General features: G+C 31.3%; 3 protein-coding genes and 1 long non-coding RNA gene across 4 annotated transcripts; 1 reads left to right on the top strand and 3 right to left on the bottom strand.

Annotated features, from left to right (window-relative positions):
• Nucleotides 1-1,546: 1,546 nt before the first annotated feature.
• LOC145009924 (uncharacterized) lies at nucleotides 1,547-6,584 on the bottom strand. The gene is made up of 9 exons (XM_078968540.1): nucleotides 6,560-6,584; nucleotides 6,166-6,327; nucleotides 5,819-6,076; nucleotides 5,287-5,722; nucleotides 4,450-5,187; nucleotides 4,259-4,386; nucleotides 2,925-4,142; nucleotides 2,309-2,797; nucleotides 1,547-1,941 (listed from the first exon to the last, which is right to left on the bottom strand). The coding sequence occupies exons 1-9, from the start codon at nucleotides 6,582-6,584 to the stop codon at nucleotides 1,547-1,549; spliced, it is 3,849 nt and encodes a 1,282-aa protein (XP_078824666.1).
• A 309-nt stretch (nucleotides 6,585-6,893) lies between these two features.
• Nucleotides 6,894-12,542, bottom strand: LOC145009923 (uncharacterized). The gene is made up of 8 exons (XM_078968539.1): nucleotides 12,531-12,542; nucleotides 12,208-12,404; nucleotides 11,997-12,117; nucleotides 11,744-11,923; nucleotides 11,590-11,658; nucleotides 11,377-11,511; nucleotides 7,042-7,118; nucleotides 6,894-6,921 (listed from the first exon to the last, which is right to left on the bottom strand). Exons 1-8 carry the CDS (start codon nucleotides 12,540-12,542, stop codon nucleotides 6,894-6,896), a joined length of 819 nt encoding a protein of 272 aa, XP_078824665.1.
• Nucleotides 12,543-12,881: 339 nt separating this feature from the next.
• Nucleotides 12,882-13,444, bottom strand: LOC145008342 (uncharacterized). Its single transcript, XR_013663365.1, has 3 exons — nucleotides 13,318-13,444; nucleotides 13,101-13,194; nucleotides 12,882-13,011 (listed from the first exon to the last, which is right to left on the bottom strand). It is a non-coding gene; the product is annotated as an uncharacterized LOC145008342 (long non-coding RNA).
• Nucleotides 13,445-15,539: 2,095 nt separating this feature from the next.
• LOC145011407 (large ribosomal subunit protein uL10z-like) lies at nucleotides 15,540-17,064 on the top strand. The gene is made up of 5 exons (XM_078970114.1): nucleotides 15,540-15,862; nucleotides 15,952-16,020; nucleotides 16,114-16,212; nucleotides 16,320-16,712; nucleotides 16,815-17,064. Exons 1-5 carry the CDS (start codon nucleotides 15,605-15,607, stop codon nucleotides 16,959-16,961), a joined length of 966 nt encoding a protein of 321 aa, XP_078826240.1. The 5' UTR covers nucleotides 15,540-15,604; the 3' UTR covers nucleotides 16,962-17,064.
• The last annotated feature ends 5,305 nt before the right edge of the window (nucleotides 17,065-22,369 follow it).

Genomic DNA, 22,369 nt, shown 5'->3' with positions numbered 1-22,369 from the left:
GTAGGGTTAGGGAGGCTGGAAATTTCGGTAACAAGGGAATGAAGAAATTTTGTTGGTGGAGATAGGGTATGCAACTTCCGTCCCGTTTGCCACTGTTAAGATCCTTAGGCTAGATTTGGACACCGGTCATTTTTGGACCACACTTCTAGAATATATATATATATATATATATATATATATATATATATATATATATATATATATATATATATATATATATATATAGTGACAAATCCAAGATCAATGTAAAAGGGTATCTCTGACAAAAAAATCGTGTAATACACAATATGAAAAAAAAAATTCCGAAAAAAATTACACTAATAAGTTTTTTTTGAGGGGTATCCCGGACTACCATAGGATACATAGTAGATCCGCCTATGTATATATATATATTGTTAAGTTGGTGTACTTTTGGTCTTCTATATATCTTTAGTATAACTATCTATGTATTCCATTTATAAAATTATAGAAGTTACAATAAACAACTATTTTTTTATAATTTTATAGTTATGGTAATCTCTTTCAATTTTTATACATTTTCAATCTAATTTATAATGGTTCATATTTTATAAATTTTTAAACACTAACTTAGAGTAAATACGTACAAAAAATTCATAATGTTATATCAAAAATAATCAAACCAAACAATTAAACAAACCCGACTGTTTAAAATCCTTACAGTTGTCCATTTGTGCTTAATTTTTGGACCAAGTTGACTAGACCGTTGGGATCATTATGTGGCTATATGCTTATATAGAATATTAGGTTAAAACCCGTGGAACCCACGGGTACTGTTTTTGAATTGAATTTAAAAATTAATTATTTAATAAAATATTATATCAATAATTCTGATAACTTATAAATTGTAATATTGAATATTTAAATAATTTTTTTTATTGGTAATTATTTAATTACTAACTAAATGGGAAGTATTTAATTAGGAATGAAGATTTTTGAAAACTATTTTTTTTTATTTATCATTCTAATTGGACATATGCAGATGATACAATACCAATGTGTGTAATGAAATTAACATAAAATACAACAATACGTAATTATAAAAAAATACAGTAATATGATGGATTAAGTGTGATCTCCTAAAATTGAATAAAACGACGTTACAAAAAAGTTGGCTACAAATTTCGAAAAACTTCCTTATAAACAACATTGAAAGTTTTATTTGTGAGTTTGCCATCTTTATCTAAAATTAATAATTTTAATCCCTCTCTACTCTGAACTCTAGATAAGGCAACATACAATTGTTCATGTGAAAAAACTGGATCTTTCAGAAACAGACCAACCTTTGACAACGATTGTCCTTAACTTTTGTTAATAGTCATTGCAAAACATACAACCAAAGGAAACTGTCTTCTTGTGAATTTGAAGGGAATCTTTTTTTCCGATGGAGTTAAAGACATTCTTGGAATAAAAGTCCGATTTCCAATATTAGTTCCAGTTATTATACGTGCCTCAATAACACGTTTGCCCAATGATAACACCTGTAGTCTTGTGCCATTACATAAGCCGTTTTTCTGATCAATATTTCTCAGTTGATTACTGGAACACCAATTTTTAAAACTAATTTATGATTTGGTAAACCGGATACTTTGAGTCCATTTAATACATCAGGAGAGTATAGATTTGCATCAAATTGATCATGGAGAAATTCGGATTCACATATGCAGTCTAAACTTAAATATTCAACTTGATCTCCTGGAAACTTCTTAAGTAAACGGTCGTTTATTTCCTGGACAACTTCATTTTTTGGAGCAAGTATCGCTCTTTCTTGGAAATAATTTATATCGCTATAGTACTCTAAAATTGAAGGATATACAAACTCAATTAAGGAACCTATAGGATCATGTGAATCATTAATGAGAATATCATTCGGAATATCGATAATCGTTTCACCGTCGTTCGGACCACCAAGTTTTCCTTCTCCTATATCCAACAACCAATTTGCAAAATCTCTTATTTTTCCTATATCTGATTGATCCCTTCCAACAGTTAGCCTCATGTTTTTTTGTTAATCTATGGACTTTGCAATGTTCCCATAAATATGAAGAACTCAAAGAAGCATTTACAATGTTCTGTCTACTGCCACCCGGCACAACAGGTAGAATTTGTCTAAAATCTCCTCCAAAGACAATAACTTTCCCTCCAAATGGAATATTTGAGATGGTTGAATTTACGCACCTTAATAAATCCTTCAAAGTTCGATCTAAAGCTTCAAATGCATGCTTATGGACCATAGGTGCTTCATCCCAAATTATCAAAGAGGTTTTCCTTATTAAGCTTGCCAACTCACCGTTTGGATTTATGTTACAAAAAGAATCCTCTGTAAGCTCAAATGGAATTATAAATCGAGAGTGTGCTGTTCTACCACCTGGCAATAATAAGGAAGCAATACCACTTGAAGCAACATTTAATACAATATTTCCTTCAGATCTAATTGCTGCAGATATTGTTTTCCATAAAAAAGTTTTACCCGTTCCACCATACCCGTAAACAAAGAAGACACCTCCTTTATTTTGTTGAATAGCACTCTTGATGTTTAGGAAAATGTTCCGTTGCTCATTTGTTAATGCAAGAAACATACGATCATAGTCATTCTTTATCACGGGAATGTCGTAATCTAGTTCCTCGGTGATAAGTCGATTGTTTGAAGAAGAAACGGATTCAACATCTGGGTATGGCATGTTTTTGAAGTTTTTGAGAGTAGAGTTGTTTCGAAGTAAAATTTGTTGTATTTCGAACAAAGTTAAGTTCTTAAGTTCATCTACTCCGAGAGACAATTCTGCACGAAAATATTAAATAATTAATAAAATACGTGGTTGATATTTAATAATTTCATTACTAATTATTTAATGGGTGTTGAAAAATAAAAATAAATTAATTTTAAAAAATAAGAAAAAATGTAATACCTGCTGACTTAAATCTTCGTCGTTGGCTATATAGAATTCCATCTGCCAAATATTCCCATGTATTTTCCCAAACGATCTCTGGTTTAGACATACTATTACACATCAACAATGTAGCAAATAAAAAGCGTAGATAAAAACCAGATCCAGAATGACTTGCTTCTTTAATTGCATCAATGTATTCCTTGTCATCATCTAATAGCCCAAGTGCATAACAGGCATCTCTAAAAGAAGAATGTGTTTCTCCATTTACCGTGCGAATTTCATCAAATGATGTTGGTCCTTTTACTTTATTTAAAAGAATCCTTAAGAAATATGCTTCACCTAGTTTAGGTGAAACTGAATGAATTCTACCGATGGCTTTTCCTACTTTCCTTCGCTTCCAAAACCGACCATTTAATATCCAAACAAACTTTGTAGGGAATTCAACATATGTGAGTTTTCGTGCTTCACTGTCGATTGCATTACACTCCATCCAAGCTGTGAACTTTGAAGCGGCAACAGAAGGTTTGTCAAGAACATCATCAATATCATCATCTTCGCCATATACAATCTGTTGTTGATTAGGAAGATGAAAAGGTAGTCTAACAACAGAAGGATATCTGCAATGAACATCATATCTAAAAATTCGCCATGATGCTTCACATGCTGATAAATATCTACAATCGTAATATTCAGCTATTTCATCGACCGCATCATTATTTTCACATTCATTGTTGGTTGGTACAACAGCAACTGTAGCTCTATCAGGACCCTTATTTATGTATTTAAACAAATACTTTATAGAAGATCCCTGATTGCACCATTCAATATTAATATGTGCCTGATATCTTTTCAATAGATATTTGTTGTATGGAACAACATTTCTATTATCCAACCTTACACCTGATTTTTCTACAAAATGACCATCGTTTCTTCGCCTATATAACGGAAAACCATTCTGATCAACAGAAGAATGATTAATGAATTGTTTTGGAAAGTTTTTAGAGCACTTTTTATCCACCATGCATGGACAATTCATATTTTCAGCTCCACATGGACCATGAATCATAAACTCATTTACAAGTGAATACAATTCAGGATCTTCAATTCTGTCTGGTATCTCTGCTGAAATTATTGGATCGATAAGTTCAACAGTTGGTAGCTTGTTGTCAGAATGCATGAATAGACATATATGACTATGCGGCAAACCTCTTTTTTGAAATTCAATGGTATAAACATCTGTAAAAGAATTTGACAAAAAATAAAAGAGAATGTGATTAGATATCAAAACATATTTAAAATATAATAATAAGATCAATGTTTTATAAAAAAATTAAAAATATAGTTTTAATTACATGCTTGAACTTTGCCGAAAATTTGATTCTCCCTTAAGTCTTTAATGAATGCATCAAGCTTGATCTTAAACAACCTACATAGTATATCAGGTCTGTCTTCTGGTTGAAGTGAAGTATCCTTAAGAAACCTTTTAATCTCAGGTCATTTGGGATTACACGTAAAGGTTATGAAGAAATTAGGATATCCAAACCATTTACATAGTGACATGGCATCCAAATAGTTTTGCAGCATATAACGTGCACCTCCGGTAAAGGATGAAGGTAATATGACACGTTGGCCGACATTCGAGATATCAGTCGTTCCTTGAGCTTTTTGGTTACGTAAATTTTCATAAGAATCACATCTAAGAACATGTTGTTGCCTACGTATGTAGTACATTCTCTCCGTTTCCATCATAGTATGGGCATCTACCAGAAATTGTTGAAACAACCTTCTTGAATTAAGTATGAGAGAGAACGAATGATCTCTATCTTGAATCCTATAAGCGAAATATTCTCTCATTGTACATTTCGCACGCTTGCTGTTGGTCGTAAATGACACACCTCTATGAAGAATGTCAACACTATAACCATCATCCCCATATGGAAATAGCAATGGATATTGGAGAGGAAGGTACGAAGGATGCAATTCACTGATACGTTGTAGACAACCATTTTTTGTTTGAACGACGATATCCCTCTTTTCGATTGAATCCGAAATGTCACCAATTATTAAAGCAGCAACCTCAGAAGCAGTCGGTAGGTTATATGTTCTTCCATCTTGCTCCCTTCTCCCGATAAGTCGTAATTTCATATCAACTTCTGGATTTTTTTGAAAAGTATCTCTTACCATTCTATAAGATCTAACCAAGACATTATTTGAATCCAACATCACCTTAATATCTTTAACAATATCACTATCAGTTGATGTTGATTGATCTTTGTCACCACTAAAATAAATAAATTTATACATAATATTAGTAATATATACATAATATATATATAATAATAATAATAATAGATTATGAATAAGAAGTTTGAGAAAATACCGAAAACATCTTTGTCTATTTGTAATTTCGTTGTCAGTTTCATAAATGTATAACTGAGAGAATTTTGGTTCCGATCCTTTTGCTGGCAAAAGACTTCCAATACTATGATAATTTTGACCACCCAATCTGAAAATGTAAGGAGCGTTTCCTCTATTGATTGAAGAGTCAATTTTACCACCCATCGACGTGAAAGAAAACATTGAATTGTAACGTCGAATGTTTTTCATGAAGTGTTTGCTTTTTGAATCCATATTTCGAAACATTCTTTCATAAGTAGGGGGTGCATTCTTTAAGTCTGGAAGTTGAACTTTTCCGTAACCACAACATAATGAATAATCCGTGTTCCCATTTTCTTTACCTCTAATGGATTCATTTCTCCATAACTTTGCACGACATGTTTGACATACAACATCTTGATCACCATGATCCAAATATTCTGTAAAATAAAAGCGTTGAATAAAATATCAATGAATTTTATAATTATATAGAACATAGTATCTGAAATGTAAAATGGATTTTATTTTTTCATTACCATTTGAGATACCAACTATACGATTTTCATTGTTCACTTGATGTATATTTTCTACATCTTCTGTCAAATCAATCAATGGGATAGGGGATAAATGTCTTGTCTTCGTTTTTAATTTATGACATCCTGGATTTAACTTGATTGATGATGAAGAAGTTGTTACTGTAGATGCATTTTTTGATGTCATATCATTTGAAAGTACATGGTACTGTCTTTTCTTTGCTAACTTGGAAGTAATATATTTATCGAAACCAATGTTATCTGAATAAAATAAAAATAAAATAGTTAACTAAATAAATAAATATTTACATAATGGATAATAGTATATTTTAAAAACCATAAATAATTACCATTCGTAATGTTAGATAACGGATTTATAACATTTGTAATGTTAGAAAATGAAGTTCTAACATCTGTAAAGGAAGGACAGTATTGTATGGTTGTGTTATGCTTTGCAGGTGTTGTAAATGAATTGACATTTTGAGTTTGACGAACAATGTTGGTTGATTGATCTGCAAATAGAAATAACTTATAAAACTTGTAAATATATGTATTCAACTATATAATAGTAAAAGATGGAATATAAAATACTAATACAGTTATAGTTAATGGTTTTTTTGAAGAGATGTTGTAATGATATACTTGGAACGTTTGGTATTGTTTTTATTTTCTTCGATCTTTTATTTTCCAAATATATTTTTCTTTGTCTTCTTTTCTCTTTGGCCTGCATGTGGTACATGTTACTGTTGTTTTCTGCATAAGAAGACATAGGTTAGGAAATGAAATGTGAAATTATGTACATAATATGTTTATATAATACAATTGAAGTTAGTTAGAATTAAATGAATAATGATAATAAAGTAAATGTATTTAAAAAGTTACCTTTATTAATTTGTTTATTAAAATGTTAGCATCATAACTCATCATCCTCATTTCCAACCTAGGGTTTATTCGATTTAAATCTACTGTTTCCCCAATTTCAACCAATCGTGGGTTCGGATGATATCAGGGGTTAAAACCCTAGATCTCCATGGAATCAATGAAGGTAAAATTGTGTGATACACGATAATCGTGATGATTATAAATTGCTTATTGATCTTATGTATCTATTCAAGATTATATTTTTACAATTAGAAAAACATCTATTCCAGCATATTGATTATTGTTGTAAATTTCAACCATAAATTCATAGAGAAAACAAAGTGATCTAAACTGATAATACTAACCTGACATATGGATATGGAAATCTTGCAGGTAGAACTGGAATGAGGATTACAACTTTAACGAAGCAGTTTGATGTAAGCTTAATGAAAAAAAAATCGCAGAAACAATTGAACATTAAGAAGACGAATGAGGTGTTTCAAAATTTTGGATTTCACGTTTTGAGTTAAAGTTATATGCTTGAATATTGGAAAAAGATTACGATTATATGATTTTATTGTTGTTGGATCTTTATTAGATATAATTTTCTTCCTGATTTTTTGGAATTTAAAAGATTACAACTAAAAATTAGTTTAATATTCAAATTTCATCTAAAAAAGGAGTATAGAATATTAGAAAATAGTTGGTTGAATATAGGTTATTTACAGAAGATAAGTAAATATGCTGCAACCATTACAAAAATGTATGAATTAATTTTAGAGAATCAAAGATATAAATTTTATTTACAATTGGTTATTGATTATTTATTAAAAATAACATATTTATCGTGACAAAAATAATAGTTATTATAAATAATAGACATAAATGTTCCATGTTTAAAATAATCAACATAAAGATGCGAAGGTGATTATGGTTAATATTCATTATTGGAGTCAAATGCAGTTCACGTGTAAAAGCAAAAATGTTCGCATTTGGTAATACAAGTCAAAATTGGGTTTCGCATATGAGGTTGTATGGATTGGGGTTAAAGATGCGAAGGTGATTATGGTTAATATTCATTTCGTATTTGGTGAGACAAACAACTCAAATGCGAATGAACTAAAAAAAAATGACTGGAACATGCGAAGAAAAAGGGTGAATGAAGAATGTGAATTTTACAGTAGAATGCGAATTGGGGAAGAAAGCTAAGAATTTCGCATTTTTATTATACAAATTGATTGATTGATTGATTTGTCTTAATTGTTAATTGCGATATATGAAATACTTATCAAGTTAGGGGCAATATCGTCATTTTGAAGTAAAATAAGCCTTGGTTATTAAATGAATCATACGAAGGATCTGTTATTTGATTTTGGAATTGGGGCGAATAATCGAACCATTTGGAGTTGTGAATTTGATTTTGAAAAGCCAATCAGTTGGGTTCGCATATAAAACAGATAAGTTTTGATTTTGGATTAGCAATTGGGTTAATTGGTTTATTGATTGAGGGACGATTCGTGAAGAAAAATGCGAAGTCAAGAAGGACTGTGAAATGTGATTTGTTCAATATTGGAGTCAAATGCAATTCACGTGTAAAAGCAAAAATGTTCGCATTTGGTAATACAAATCAAAATTGGGTTTCGCATATGAGGTTGTATGGATTGGGGTTAAAGATACGAAGGTGATTATGGTTAATATTCATTTCGTATTTGGTGAGACAAACAACTCAAATGCGAATGAACTAAAAAAAAATGACTGGAACATGCGAAGAAAGAGGGTGAATGAAGAATGTGAATTTTACAGTAGAATGCGAATTGGGGAAGAAAGCTAAGAATTTCGCATTTTTCTTATACAAATTGATTGATTGATTGATTTGTCTTAATTGTTAATTGCGATATATGAAATACTTATCAAGTTAGGGGCAATATGGTCATTTTGAAGTAAAAGAAGCCTTGGTTATTAAATGAATCATACGAAGGATCTGTTATTTGATTTTGGAATTGGGGCGAATAATCGAACCATTTGGAGTTGCGAATTTGATTTTGAAAAGCCAATCAGTTGGGTTCACATATAAAACAGATAAGTTTTGATTTTGGATTAGCAATTGGGTTAATTGGTTGGTTTATTGATTGAGGGACGATTCGTGAAGAAAAATGCGAAGTCAAGAAGGACTGTGAAATGTGATTTGTTCAATATTGTAGTAAAATGCAGTTCACGTGTAAAAGCAAAAATGTTCGCATTTGGTAATAAAAATCAAAATTGGGTTTCGCATATGAGGTTGTATGGATTGGGGTTAAAGATACGAAGGTGATTATGGTTAATATTCATTTCGTATTTGGTGAGACAAACAACTCAAATGCGAATGAACTAAAAAAAAATGACTGGAACATGCGAAGAAAGAGGGTGAATGAAGAATGTGAATTTTACAGTAGAATGCGAATTGGGGAAGAAAGCTAAGAATTTCGCATTTTTCTTATACAAATTGATTGATTGATTGATTTGTCTTAATTGTTAATTGCGATATATGAAATACTTATCAAGTTAGGGGCAATATGGTCATTTTGAAGTAAAAGAAGCCTTGGTTATTAAATGAATCATACGAAGGATCTGTTATTTGATTTTGGAATTGGGGCGAATAATCGAACCATTTGGAGTTGCGAATTTGATTTTGAAAAGCCAATCAGTTGGGTTCACATATAAAACAGATAAGTTTTGATTTTGGATTAGCAATTGGGTTAATTGGTTGGTTTATTGATTGAGGGACGATTCGTGAAGAAAAATGCGAAGTCAAGAAGGACTGTGAAATGTGATTTGTTCAATATTGTAGTAAAATGCAGTTCACGTGTAAAAGCAAAAATGTTCGCATTTGGTAATAAAAATCAAAATTGGGTTTCGCATATGAGGTTGTATGGATTGGGGTTAAAGATACGAAGGTGATTATGGTTAATATTCATTTCGTATTTGGTGAGACAAACAACTCAAATGCGAATGAACTAAAAAAAAATGACTGGAACATGCGAAGAAAGAGGGTGAATGAAGAATGTGAATTTTACAGTAGAATGCGAATTGGGGAAGAAAGCTAAGAATTTCGCGTTTTTCTTATACAAATTGATTGATTGATTGATTTGTCTTAATTGTTAATTGCGATATATGAAATACTTATCAAGTTAGGGGCAATATGGTCATTTTGAAGTAAAAGAAGCCTTGGTTATTAAATGAATCATACGAAGGATCTGTTATTTGATTTTGGAATTGGGGCGAATAATCGAACCATTTGGAGTTGCGAATTTGATTTTGAAAAGCCAATCAGTTGGGTTCACATATAAAACAGATAAGTTTTGATTTTGGATTAGCAATTGGGTTAATTGGTTGGTTTATTGATTGAGGGACGATTCGTGAAGAAAAATGCGAAGTCAAGAAGGACTGTGAAATGTGATTTGTTCAATATTGTAGTAAAATGCAGTTCACGTGTAAAAGCAAAAATGTTCGCATTTGGTAATAAAAATCAAAATTGGGTTTCGCATATGAGGTTGTATGGATTGGGGTTAAAGATACGAAGGTGATTATGGTTAATATTCATTTCGTATTTGGTGAGACAAACAACTCAAATGCGAATGAACTAAAAAAAAATGACTGGAACATGCGAAGAAAGAGGGTGAATGAAGAATGTGAATTTTACAGTAGAATGCGAATTGGGGAAGAAAGCTAAGAATTTCGCATTTTTCTTATACAAATTGATTGATTGATTGATTTGTCTTAATTGTTAATTGCGATATATGAAATACTTATCAAGTTAGGGGCAATATGGTCATTTTGAAGTAAAAGAAGCCTTGGTTATTAAATGAATCATACAAAGGATCTGTCATGACAATTTTTGAATTGGGGCGAATAATCGAACGATTTGGAGTTGCGAATTTGATTTTGAAAAGCCAATCAGTTGGGTTCGCATATGAAAACAGATAAGTTTTGATTTTCGATTAGCAATTGGGTTAATTGGGTTATTGATTGAGGGACGATTCGTGAAGAAAAATGCGAAGTCAAGAAGGACTGTGAAATGTGATTTGTTCAATATTGGAGTCAAATGCAGTTCACGTGTAAAAGCAAAAATGTTCGCATTTGGTAATACAAATCAAAATTGGGTTTCGCATATGAGGTTGTATGGATTGGGGTTAAAGATACGAAGGTGATTATGGTTAATATTCATTTCGTATTTGGTGAGACAAACAACTCAAATGTGAATGAACTAAAAAAAAATGACTGGAACATGCGAAGAAAGAGGGTGAATGAAGAATGTGAATTTTACAGTAGAATGCGAATTGGGGAAGAAAGCTAAGAATTTCGTATTTTTATTATACAAATTGATTGATCGATTGATTTGTCTTAATTGTTAATTGCGATATATGAAATACTTATCAAGTTAGGGGCAATATATTTTATTTGAGTTATAACCAAAATCAACTAACTTGTCCAATTTAAAACAATAAAAGTATCCAAAAATATTCAAAACCAATAATATTTGACATCCTAAATACCCCAAAATAAAAATCATACCAAGCAATTAAAATATCTTTATAACCAAACAAATGATCAAAATATATTAAATGTGTCTTATAACCGATAGACACTCACTTTTCAATTTTTGGAATCAAGAGTGGAGTTTCCTCTGCGGTTGACTTTCTTTTAGCCTTAGTTGAACTTACATCATATCCAGAATCAACATCATAAATTTCTTGAAGGTTGCGCTTCAAATCACTTGATATTTTGCAAGGACTTGTTGCGGTTGACTTATCAACTGTTGAGGGTGTAAAACTGTCGTTTGTTTGTGAGATCACATCCTAATTTAAAAAAAAAATGTTTGATTCCTAAAAAAAATAACTAATATAATTAAAAGTTTATAAAATAAAATGAAAAACCTTTTGAACAGGCTGTACAACATCATCGGATTCCAAAGCAACTTGATTTAAGGCGACATATTGATTACTCTAAAAAATAAAATGGAAATATGTTAATCGTTATGTACTTTAACATTAAAGAATTGTAAATTTTCAACAATAAAAAATTACATACCATAAGTTCTATTTTACTTTCCAATTCACAAACAATGGACATATCTTCTGTAACTCTAAGAACTGTGTAGATGTTATTATAGTTGTTGACATTGTATTCTGTAATATCTACAACAAAACCAAACTTGCGGTTTTTCAACACATTAAGTTGCATTGGAAATAGGGCATCACTGTCTCCGGCCTGTAAGATATATTTTAATAAATTAAAAAAATTAAGTAAATGTTTTCTGATTTTAAAGGTATGAATAATATACCGCATCATGTATCTTTTTCAACTCGTAGGCACTTATATTTAACAACCTCCTTGCTTCCCTATCAAAAAGAGTCAATCCAATGGTTCCAGTACAATCTTGTACGTTAATTGGAATTATATACCTAAAACAAAAAATAATTATGTCATTGTTAGTGTTGTTTTAAGATTGACAAAATTAATAGAAATAAATATGTCTATACTTTATAACTGACTGAAATTCAGATTTTTTGCATTGTGCATTTGTACACTCGACAACCATAGTTTCGGAAATTCCCTCAGGGTTGGTATACGAATGATTGGTTTTGGGAACAGGGATAACTTTTTTTCCACATTTTTTGCATGCTTCATAATACCATGGTAGATTCTGCCTTATATTAACAATGGAAGCAACTAATAAAAACTTCATTTCCTGTATCATATAAAATGTAAAAATTATTAAAATAAATTATGCAAAAATAAAATGTAAAACATATAAAATAATGCAATATACCTTAATTGGTTCGGATCTCACAGATTGTTTTTAATGGAAAATTGCCCTTAAAGTCATCTGTATATGAAGAAGAGTAGCTTTGAAGTGTAGTTATGCTTTTTTCAGTTATACCGAAATTGTCATGACATTTCAACCTGTAATGTTTAATTTAGATTCATGAATATTAGGTGTTGTGTTTTTTTTTAAGTTAAAATACATTATAAAAAAATAAAAAACAATTGGAAACTAACTTATTTTTAAACTCATTTATTTCATAAATGTCAGAATTTATGAACAATTTCGTTACTTCAAAATGACTTTTAGCTTCACCAAGACCTGTAAAAAATGTATATCCAATTATTAAAATTTATATAAAAACAGTAATTATAAACATCTATATATAAAGACTGAATACAAACCATTCCAAATGTTTAGCTTCAAAAACTGCATCACGATAACAACAAAATTAACAGTCGGGTTATTTTTTAGGTATTCTGAAATTTGATATGCTTGACTTCCAAAAATAGTAACCTTCAGATGTACAGAACTAAATAAACCATAAAATAGTATATTAATATTAATTTGTGATTAATTAAAGATAATAAATAATAAATAAATAATACAATATAATCTCACTCTAGGTTGCTAAGAGTGACTTTTATATAATGCTTGGATGGTACTGGATTTGAAGTTTCAAGAGGCCTAAATGACACGATATGTCCAATAACATCTACACAACAGATACCACAAAAAAATAAAAGTTTAGGATTAAATTCGTAATATTTAAATAATAAAATGTATAACCAAAAAAACAAATGATAAAAAATGATTTTATTAATATTTTATGACTAACCAAAGAATGTGTCTTTTGGGCATGTTTGTTCTATGATAGAATTAAAGTCAACAAACATAAATCCATTGACCGGACCCGAGAAATCATCACATTTTTTTAGGATGCTTTTCCAATCCAAAGTTAAGGTCTGTTTATGACATGTATAACTAAAACCATTAGTAACAGCAGCCATATTGGGTTTTATAACTATATAACTTTCATCTTCCTTTAAAAGATGACGAAATCTGGAGAAATTCTGATTGAAGACACGAGCTTGGTATTGTGTACCCTGTTTAAAAAAAAATTAAAAATTATTATGTTCATGAAACATGTCTAATATTGAATGATGAATAAAAAATATATCAAATACAACAAACCTCCTCATCCATGATGATCATTTCAATGGAACAAACTTTATTATTTCTGACAAAGTTCCAAATTTTAAGCACCCGAACCTTGATATGCGATTTTTCATCTATCTGGTCAATGTTATTTAGGTAAACCTTATTTCCTATTTCCATTTTCTGCAATAAATTTAATCATTATAGAATTGTAAGGAAAATTAGCAACCTTTTAAATTAACAGCAAATCAAAGTAAATGAAACAGCAAAACAAAAAAAACATATTGTAATAGTTAAAGCTTTGAGGTTGTATGGATTGGGGTTAAAGATGTTCGCATATTGGAGTCAAATGCAGTTCACGTGTAAAAGCAAAAATGTTCGCATTTGGTAATACAAATCAAAATTGGGTTTCGCATATGAGGTTGTATGGATTGGGGTTAAAGATGCGAAGGTGATTATGGTTAATATTCATTTCGTATTTGGTGAGACAAACAACTCAAATGCGAATGAACTAAAAAAAAATGACTGGAACATGCGAAGAAAGAGGGTGAATGAAGAATGTGAATTTTACAGTAGAATGCGAATTGGGGAAGAAAGCTAAGAATTTCGCATTTTTATTATACAAATTGATTGATTGATTGATTTGTCTTAATTGTTAATTGCGATATATGAAATACTTATCAAGTTAGGGGCAATATGGTCATTTTGAAGTAAAAGAAGCCTTGGTTATTAAATGAATCATACGAAGGATCTGTTATTTGATTTTGGAATTGGGGCGAAAATTAGCAACCTTTTAAATTAACAGCAAATCAAAGTAAATGAAACAGCAAAACAAAAAAAAACATATTGTAATAGTTAAAGCTTTGAAGAACAGTTTTTTTTAAAGAAAATAAAGTTCTCATTTTTATTACTAATTTCGTATTTTGTAATCATTTTCATTAAACGTCTTTTAAACTGAAAAGGTAGAAGAAGAACATGATTAAGAAGAATTAGCAAAAGGAAGAAGAAGAACATCACTAATAAAATGAAAAATGATAGAAACTGGTAAATCAGACAATTAAGAGGTTAGAAATATTAGTAATGCTGATATTTTAATATACTAACCTGATATTATAATTTTTGAAGCGTTGCAGAATCAAGAAGAATGAAAAAGAATACGTTTGCAAATATTACTATGGAGCAGAATTCGTCTGGAGCAGAATGGTAAAAAGAAAATAACCGTATGAATGCTATTTACGTTTGAATAAATAAGAATAAGAATTAAGAAGATTACGTTTGAAAAAGATAAATATTGCAGATTTTTAGGGATTTAATTTGCAATCAAAATAAACAAACTTTCAAAATTAATGCGTGTTTTTCGAATCTGAAGATTGATTAACATATTTGTTTGCAGATTTTTCCGGAATTATTGATTTTGGATTGTATGGCATTTACGTAAATATAGATGAATAAAATGAGCGGGAAAACTCTATTTTGGAGGTCTTATAGATTGACACGTGGCAGAGTTCTACTTATTTATTAGAATTATAATAGATATCATTGAGTTTATATAGAATTTTATCATATAAATAAATGTACATAATATATAAACACGTATAAGATTGAATTCTTACGTATCACATTCACATATATCTAGCTAAAAGTGTAATAAAATTTATTTATTATTACACATTTACATTATAAATGGAAGTAAACAACAAAATTTTATCTTATTTATTATTACACATTTACATTATAAATGGAAAACAAAATTTTATCCATGCATGCAAAATAAGAACTAAACGAATCAGTTGCTAAAAAAAGGAGTGAAACCCGGTCTCCACCACTCAACCACGTATCTCTCACTCTCACTAACTGAATCGTCCACCACCATCTTCACTTACAAAACAACCACCATTCTCTTCCATTTTTAGGGTTCTTCAAACTAATTGATCACCTCTCTCGATAATTAATCAAACACAATTAACATGGCAGTAAAGCTATCCAAAATGCAGAAGAAGGTTAACTACGATGCCAAACTCAGCAAGCTTCTCGATCATTACACACAGATACTCGTAGTCGGTGCAGACAATGTGGGATCCAACCAGTTACAGTGCATAAGACAAGGACTCAGAGGAGACTCCATTGTTCTAATGGGTAAGAACACCATGATGAAGAGAACCATTCGTCTCCATGCTCAGAAAACCAACAACAGCGAAATCCTTAACCTAGTTCCTCTTCTTGTGGTGCGTACCTTCTTCAGACTCCATTCAATTGATACTTTGATTTTTTTCCTTTTTGATGTATAATTATTGATTAATCGATTTTGAATCAGGGGAATGTGGGATTGGTGTTTACGAAAGGAGATCTTAAGGAAGTGAGCGATGTTGTTGCTAAGTATAAGGTTTACGAAATTAAATTCTATCACTTCAGTCATGTTTCCATGTGTACGTATCAGATATGTTAATCAGATTGTAACCATGGCTTCATTTTCCAGGTTGCAGCACCTGCACGTGTTGGTCTCGTTGCACCAATTGACGTCATTGTTCCTCCAGGAAACACCGGATTAGATCCATCGCAAACTTCATTTTTCCAGGTAATTTGTTTTTCATTTTCTTAACTCATCAATGGGACTCAAAACTTAAAAACGATAATCACTAATTAATCTCTCCCCCTTCGATGATCTGAATATATAAACACTAGGTTCTTAACATTCCGACGAAGATTAACAAAGGAACAGTGGAAATTCTAACTCCGGTGGAGCTAATTCAGAAGGGTGAGAAGGTGGGTTCATCGGAAGCTGCTCTTCTCACAAAACTAGGAAGAAAACCCTTCTCGTATGGCTTAATTGTTCATTCGGTTTATGAAAACGGATCAGTGTTCAGTCCAGAAGTTCTTTACCTCACAGAAGATGATCTCATTGAAAAATTCAGCACTGGACTTTCTCAAGTTGCTGCCTTTTCATTGGGCATTAACTACCCTTCCTTAGCTGCAGCTCCACATATGATCATCAATGGTTACAAGAACTTGCTATCTGTTGCTGTTGCTACTGAGTACACTTTCAAACTTGCTGAGAAAGTCAAGGAGTATTTGAAGGTGAAAACTCTTTCTTTGATTTTTGATGTTAAGTGGGTTAATATTTTGAAATACGAGTAATAATATTTAAGTTTGATATGAATATACGATCGTCAATGGCAGGATCCAAGCAAATTTGTAACAGCAACAGCACCAGTTTCTGTTGCTAAAGATTCAAGTGCACCAGCAGCTGTGGAAAAGGAGCAGAAGAAGGAAGAACCACAGGAGTCATCTGAGGAGGAAGGTGGTTTAATGGGGTTGTTTGATTGAAGGCTAGTTTTTACGTATTTATCTGTGTTTATTACTTATTAGTTGTTCCCATTTGATTTGAACATTGTATCAAGATTTAGTCTTTGATCTATTAATAAACAGATTTCATTCCTATGTTTTGGTGCTTTTAATTGCTATGCTATAATTTAAAAAAGAAATTGAAAGAATGGAGTTTTTCATAAATCGATATCTACACACGGAAAATCACAAATTTCTGTTTGGATATGTGAATAAGAATTTGTGTAATTTCTAGTACTTCAATGTCAGCGAAAAGAGAAATTAGAAGGGAGGAGGAAGAGCACATACTTGAAATTGGCAAGAGACAGCCGCAGCCGCCGGAAAAAATGGAAACCGTGGGTGATGAGCAGATCGAAATCACCGGTATGAGGAACATCGACTGTCGGCTAGTTTGAGGTGTTCAATTTTTTATGGAACAACAACATAAGTTTGTTGTTTTAAGGTTTGGTATAGCCGGTTTCAAACAAGGCCATTTTCATAAAATTTCAAACTCTTTTAAGAGACACTCTCAGTGTTTTACATTTGATTTTTAGTTGAACCTGTCGAATGACCTGTGTCGTCGACCTTCGAATTGTCGAGCTGCTCAGTTTGCTTCGAAAATGAGTTGTTTTTAAGAGACCAAGTGAAATCCAACTATCTATGTCCGAACAGTTTTTTATCGGTTCTATCACACGTGTTCAACCCGATTTTTGAACCGATCTTGTCTTTGGTTCCTCTCTAACCGATTCAACCAACCGATTTGAATCGGTTTTTAAAACCGGTGATTTTAGATTTAAATATGTGATTATAAAAATTTAATATTCGGAAAAAAAAAAGATCCAAAAGAACTATTAAAAAAGATTAAAATTTTAATTAGATCATTCATGATTATCAACTCGGTTTTATTTATCTAACAATATAAATATTTTTTAAATAATTAGTTTTTTTTTTATAAAATTGAAATTGATCGATGGTCTTGTAATAATTTATTGATATTGTTAAAAAAAAAATTCAATTTGCATAAGAGGTTCAAAATCAAAATTTTCATATGATTTTTTTTTTTTTTTTTTTTTTAACTCAATACATATGGGTAAACAGAGCAACAACACATATAGATTTGGTCTCTCAAATTGGAAATAGCTATTTTACCTTTAATATTTCTTTTTAACTTTTTTATTATTTTTTTAGTATTTTAAAAATTATACAAAAAATAAAAAATAAAATTCTACCAAACCTCTTTCTATTTTCTTCTCTCTCCCCCCTTATATTTATCTCTCTCCGGATAATCTTTATCTTCTTTTATGCTTTTTTGGAGAAAAATACATGTAATGATACAAATATAAACGCATATGCCAAACACTTATATCCTTCAAAAATTCCTAAACCAAACTTGCTAATAAAAAAAGGTACAAGCTAACTATATAATTGATTAAGAAAAGAAGGGGTGTGTCTCCATTTATCTCTTTATTTTTTGCTATCAAAATATACGCATAAAGAGACCGTCAAAAAACCTGGTTCTTCAATTTTTTTCTCCGACCTTCAAGAACCAAACTCATGTTCATAAATATATACACACAAATATAAGAAATCCCAAAAAGTGCCTTAGGCTCTTTCATCATTTCATCCAAACCTGGTGATCAATTAGTGAAATAATGAACCTTGTTCGCCGCATTCGAAAACGCACCCCCTTTTTGATTTTGTTAGGCTAAACAAAAAGCAGACCGAAATATTAAAGACAAGTTAGTGATGATGAAAATGATGGCGGATTCATGGCAACGATAAGTAAGTCATGACGAATAGAGTTATCGTCTCTTGCGGTGGATCTGAAGAGTTCATAACATGTACACGATCCATTAATCCATCACTTGCCTCACCTAAACATGTGAACAATAACTCTGTCATATTTTCTCCAATGAATAAAACTCTTATGCATCGTCTAATTTGAATTGTATGACTTCATATTTCTGTCCAATTAAAACTTCGTGATGAGATTTCCTTTCACTTGGTCAAATTTGACAATACAACAAGCACGATATTATAAGAATCACATCCATAATAATATTGCTATTATTAGAAATGTAATTAAAATACTTTTATGCCATTTCAAAGAAATAAAAATAGGCAACTATGTAATCCAAAACTTCACCTTTTATTTGAAATAATACAAAAAATGGAACTTGTCCTTACAATGTATAAAATGAAAAACTATGTTTCCAAACATCTTTAAATAAAACTCTATTAAAATATCTTAACTCGTTAGTAGTAGCTCTAAACTCTAACCATCAAGCTGTGTGAAAAAAGTCCATCTCTTACGATCAGAATTAGCTTGCTCTATTCAAGCTTCCTTATTTCTCTTAGATCTTACAATACTATCAAAATGTGATCATCACATCATATATTAGAAGTCTATGAATAGGAACTCATAAAACAATGGAGTTAGATAATGGATGTACTTGAAGTAGAGTCACACAAATTAACTTTACTATCTCTAAGATGTTTTGGACAACTTTGATTCCAATGTCCCTTTAGTTGGCAGTAGAAACAAATGAATTCATTTGTATCAACACATGGTATGATCTCAGAACAAGCCTTTCTTTTTACCATTTGATCAAATTGTTTGAAATTGGCCGATCTCTTTCTATTGGGAGGAAAAACCTTTTCTTGATTACCATTGTCAACATCCAATGAACTTTCAGGATTAGATCGTTCAATCATTTATGCTTCGGTTGTACACTTAAGCATCTCTGCTTCTATAGTTATCAACAACTCAGTTAGATCAGTTAGGGTCACATCGAGATTCTTCATATGAAAGTTTTCAACGGACTGGCCATATGACGTAGGAAGCGAAATACCAAATCCTTGGCTTACTCATTCCAAATTTTGATACCCATTCTTCCGAGTCTGTCAAATTTATGATTTTATTTTAAGAACATGCACACACATATAATTTACATCTTTGTGTTTACATGCTAATAGGGATTGAGTAGCTTCATATCTTTCAACTTGAGTAAAATGTAATGTTGGGAGAGCCACATGAGGAGGTGGAAGAGTTGAAGATAGATGATGTCCAGTTCCATAATTTCCTAAGGAAGGGAAAACAATTTCACCTTGATTTGAAATCGGAAGACCATATCTAGAAGATTGAGGAAAAACATTTTCATAAGAATGAGGAAGACCATTTCTATCTTCATAAGGCATCTAAAAATGGAAAAAATAAAATTAAAGTTAGTTGATTTTTATTCTTAGTTATTACCTAAAATATAAGGCTAAGATCCATATTTTCGATTCGAACTTTGAAGAGGGATGCTGTAATCAAATTGTGAATCTGTTTTAGGTAGGTAAGCCTTTTACCAATTTTAATCTTATGAAACTCCTAGATCTTTTGAGATTAACTGAATCTTATTGGTTGTGACAACCCGAAATTTCTAACTTGTACAACCATTCAATTCAATCAAAGTCATATTTGTTTTTGCTATCTTTTAGCATTTTTTAGGGTCTGTTTGAGTGTCTAAATCCTAGTACATTCAAGGATTTGGTGTTAGGAAGTATCTGCTAGAGTTCATGGTGCAACATTTAAGCTGGGAAACTCCAAGTCTTGGATTTTACGACCGTAAACTAGAGATTACGGTCGTAATCTCTTGGCTGGCGGTAAACTCCTCCCATATATATGATATTCCTTCATTTTTCACCATTTCTCACACTTCCAACTCAAGAAATTTGATTCTCTCTCAACTATCATCAAGAGTTTTCATCTTGATCTTCAAATATGTAAGTGTTTCTTCCATTTATTAGTTGGTAGATTACTTAATTTAGTAAAACCCTATGATTTCATCCATGATTTCATCTCTTTTGGGTAGATCTTCAAATCTTCATCATTTACACCAAGAAAACCAACAACACATACTAGTTTTTGGACTGTGAACACCCCTTTTAAGCTTCAAAACGTAAGTATCCTTTCATACGCTAGTTATTCTTTAGAAGCTCTTGGATCACACCCTTGAAAACAACCATTCCCCAAGAACATTAAGAGTTTACGACCATGAGTATCTCCTTTGGCCGTAAACCCCTATGAAGAACACCATTGGCCGTGAACCTCATTGACCGTAAACCCTTCTCATGATCTTCATTGACCAAAAACTCCCTTGACCGTAAACTCCCTTGGCCGAAAACTCAATTGGCCGTAAACACCATGGCAGTGAACTCCATGGGCGTGAACACCTTTGTGTGGCCGTAAACCCCTTTAATGCAATCATATGTGATTGTACCACTTCAATATAAGTGTTTCATATTCCCTAAGGTGGTTCCCTAGTGTAATTAGTTGGTATATACACTAATTATATACATATATGTGTTATTATATGCTTGATAGGATCTGTTTGTGCTCGAGACTTCACTTGACACTCAGCATCCTATATCGATCTTACATTCGAATCACTCACTGCAGGTGAGTTCATACCCTTTAATCTACCTTTTAAATGATTTTAAATGTTTTTATGGGGGGGGGGGGGGGGGGAATACAAGTTGAAAACATTATAGTTATTGTATCAATCACATGTGATTAATAACTATCAAATAAATGGATTTCTTATACTTCAAGTTGCTTTATCAAACAAAATATTTCAGAACATTGTATCAAACTCTTTTATATGCTAAACTCTTTAACAAACTCTTTTAAACTTATACATTGTCAAAATCATGTCTAAACAGACATAGTTATATAAATAAGGTTGAAAGGACTTATGACTATAACTCGTTCTATTTCCTGTTCCTTGTTTGGTTATGGACTTAGGGTATCGGCTGTTTGTTCGAGGGTCGTTTAAATCTTAGTTATATATTATGTATATGTGTATAGATATAAAAGTTCTTACATCATCTTTGGGCAACAAAGGTGTACAAACATACTCAATTATTCAAACAACATTACTAGTAAACTATAATAGGTATAGTTTAGAGGTCTACTACTCACTATTTCTAGTACAATGAAACATACAAGATTCAGTTTATACATGAGTCAGTTCAAACATACTATAATGAGAAACAAGGAGGTACATACTATACATTATACAAAGAGAACATACAATACACTAGAATATAGAAAACATACTATACACTATACAGAGAGAACATACAATATACTGGTACAGATAGAACATACTATACAAATACAAGAATACTATAACATTAATGTGAGCCACTACTTCATGGCATAGCAATATACTACTGCATCACGTTTTGTAACCAGAGTCTCTTGGAGGGTGAGCGTGAATTTGTGTATAGATCTATATGGGACTGACCGTCCTACACCTTGTTGCTAGCTATAGTGGGACATACAGGTCTACAATTGATGAATGTCATATCATTTCGACGTCTTCGAAGGTCGTGTTTTTGCTAGTCAATCAAGTATGGTTACA

This window comes from Lactuca saligna, chromosome 8 (genome assembly GCF_052625555.1).
Source record: "Lactuca saligna cultivar CGN05327 chromosome 8, ASM5262555v1, whole genome shotgun sequence".
NCBI lineage: Eukaryota > Viridiplantae > Streptophyta > Magnoliopsida > Asterales > Asteraceae > Lactuca > Lactuca saligna.
Note: the sequence above shows the minus strand (reverse complement) of the source record. Positions and strands in the feature narration are given on the sequence as shown.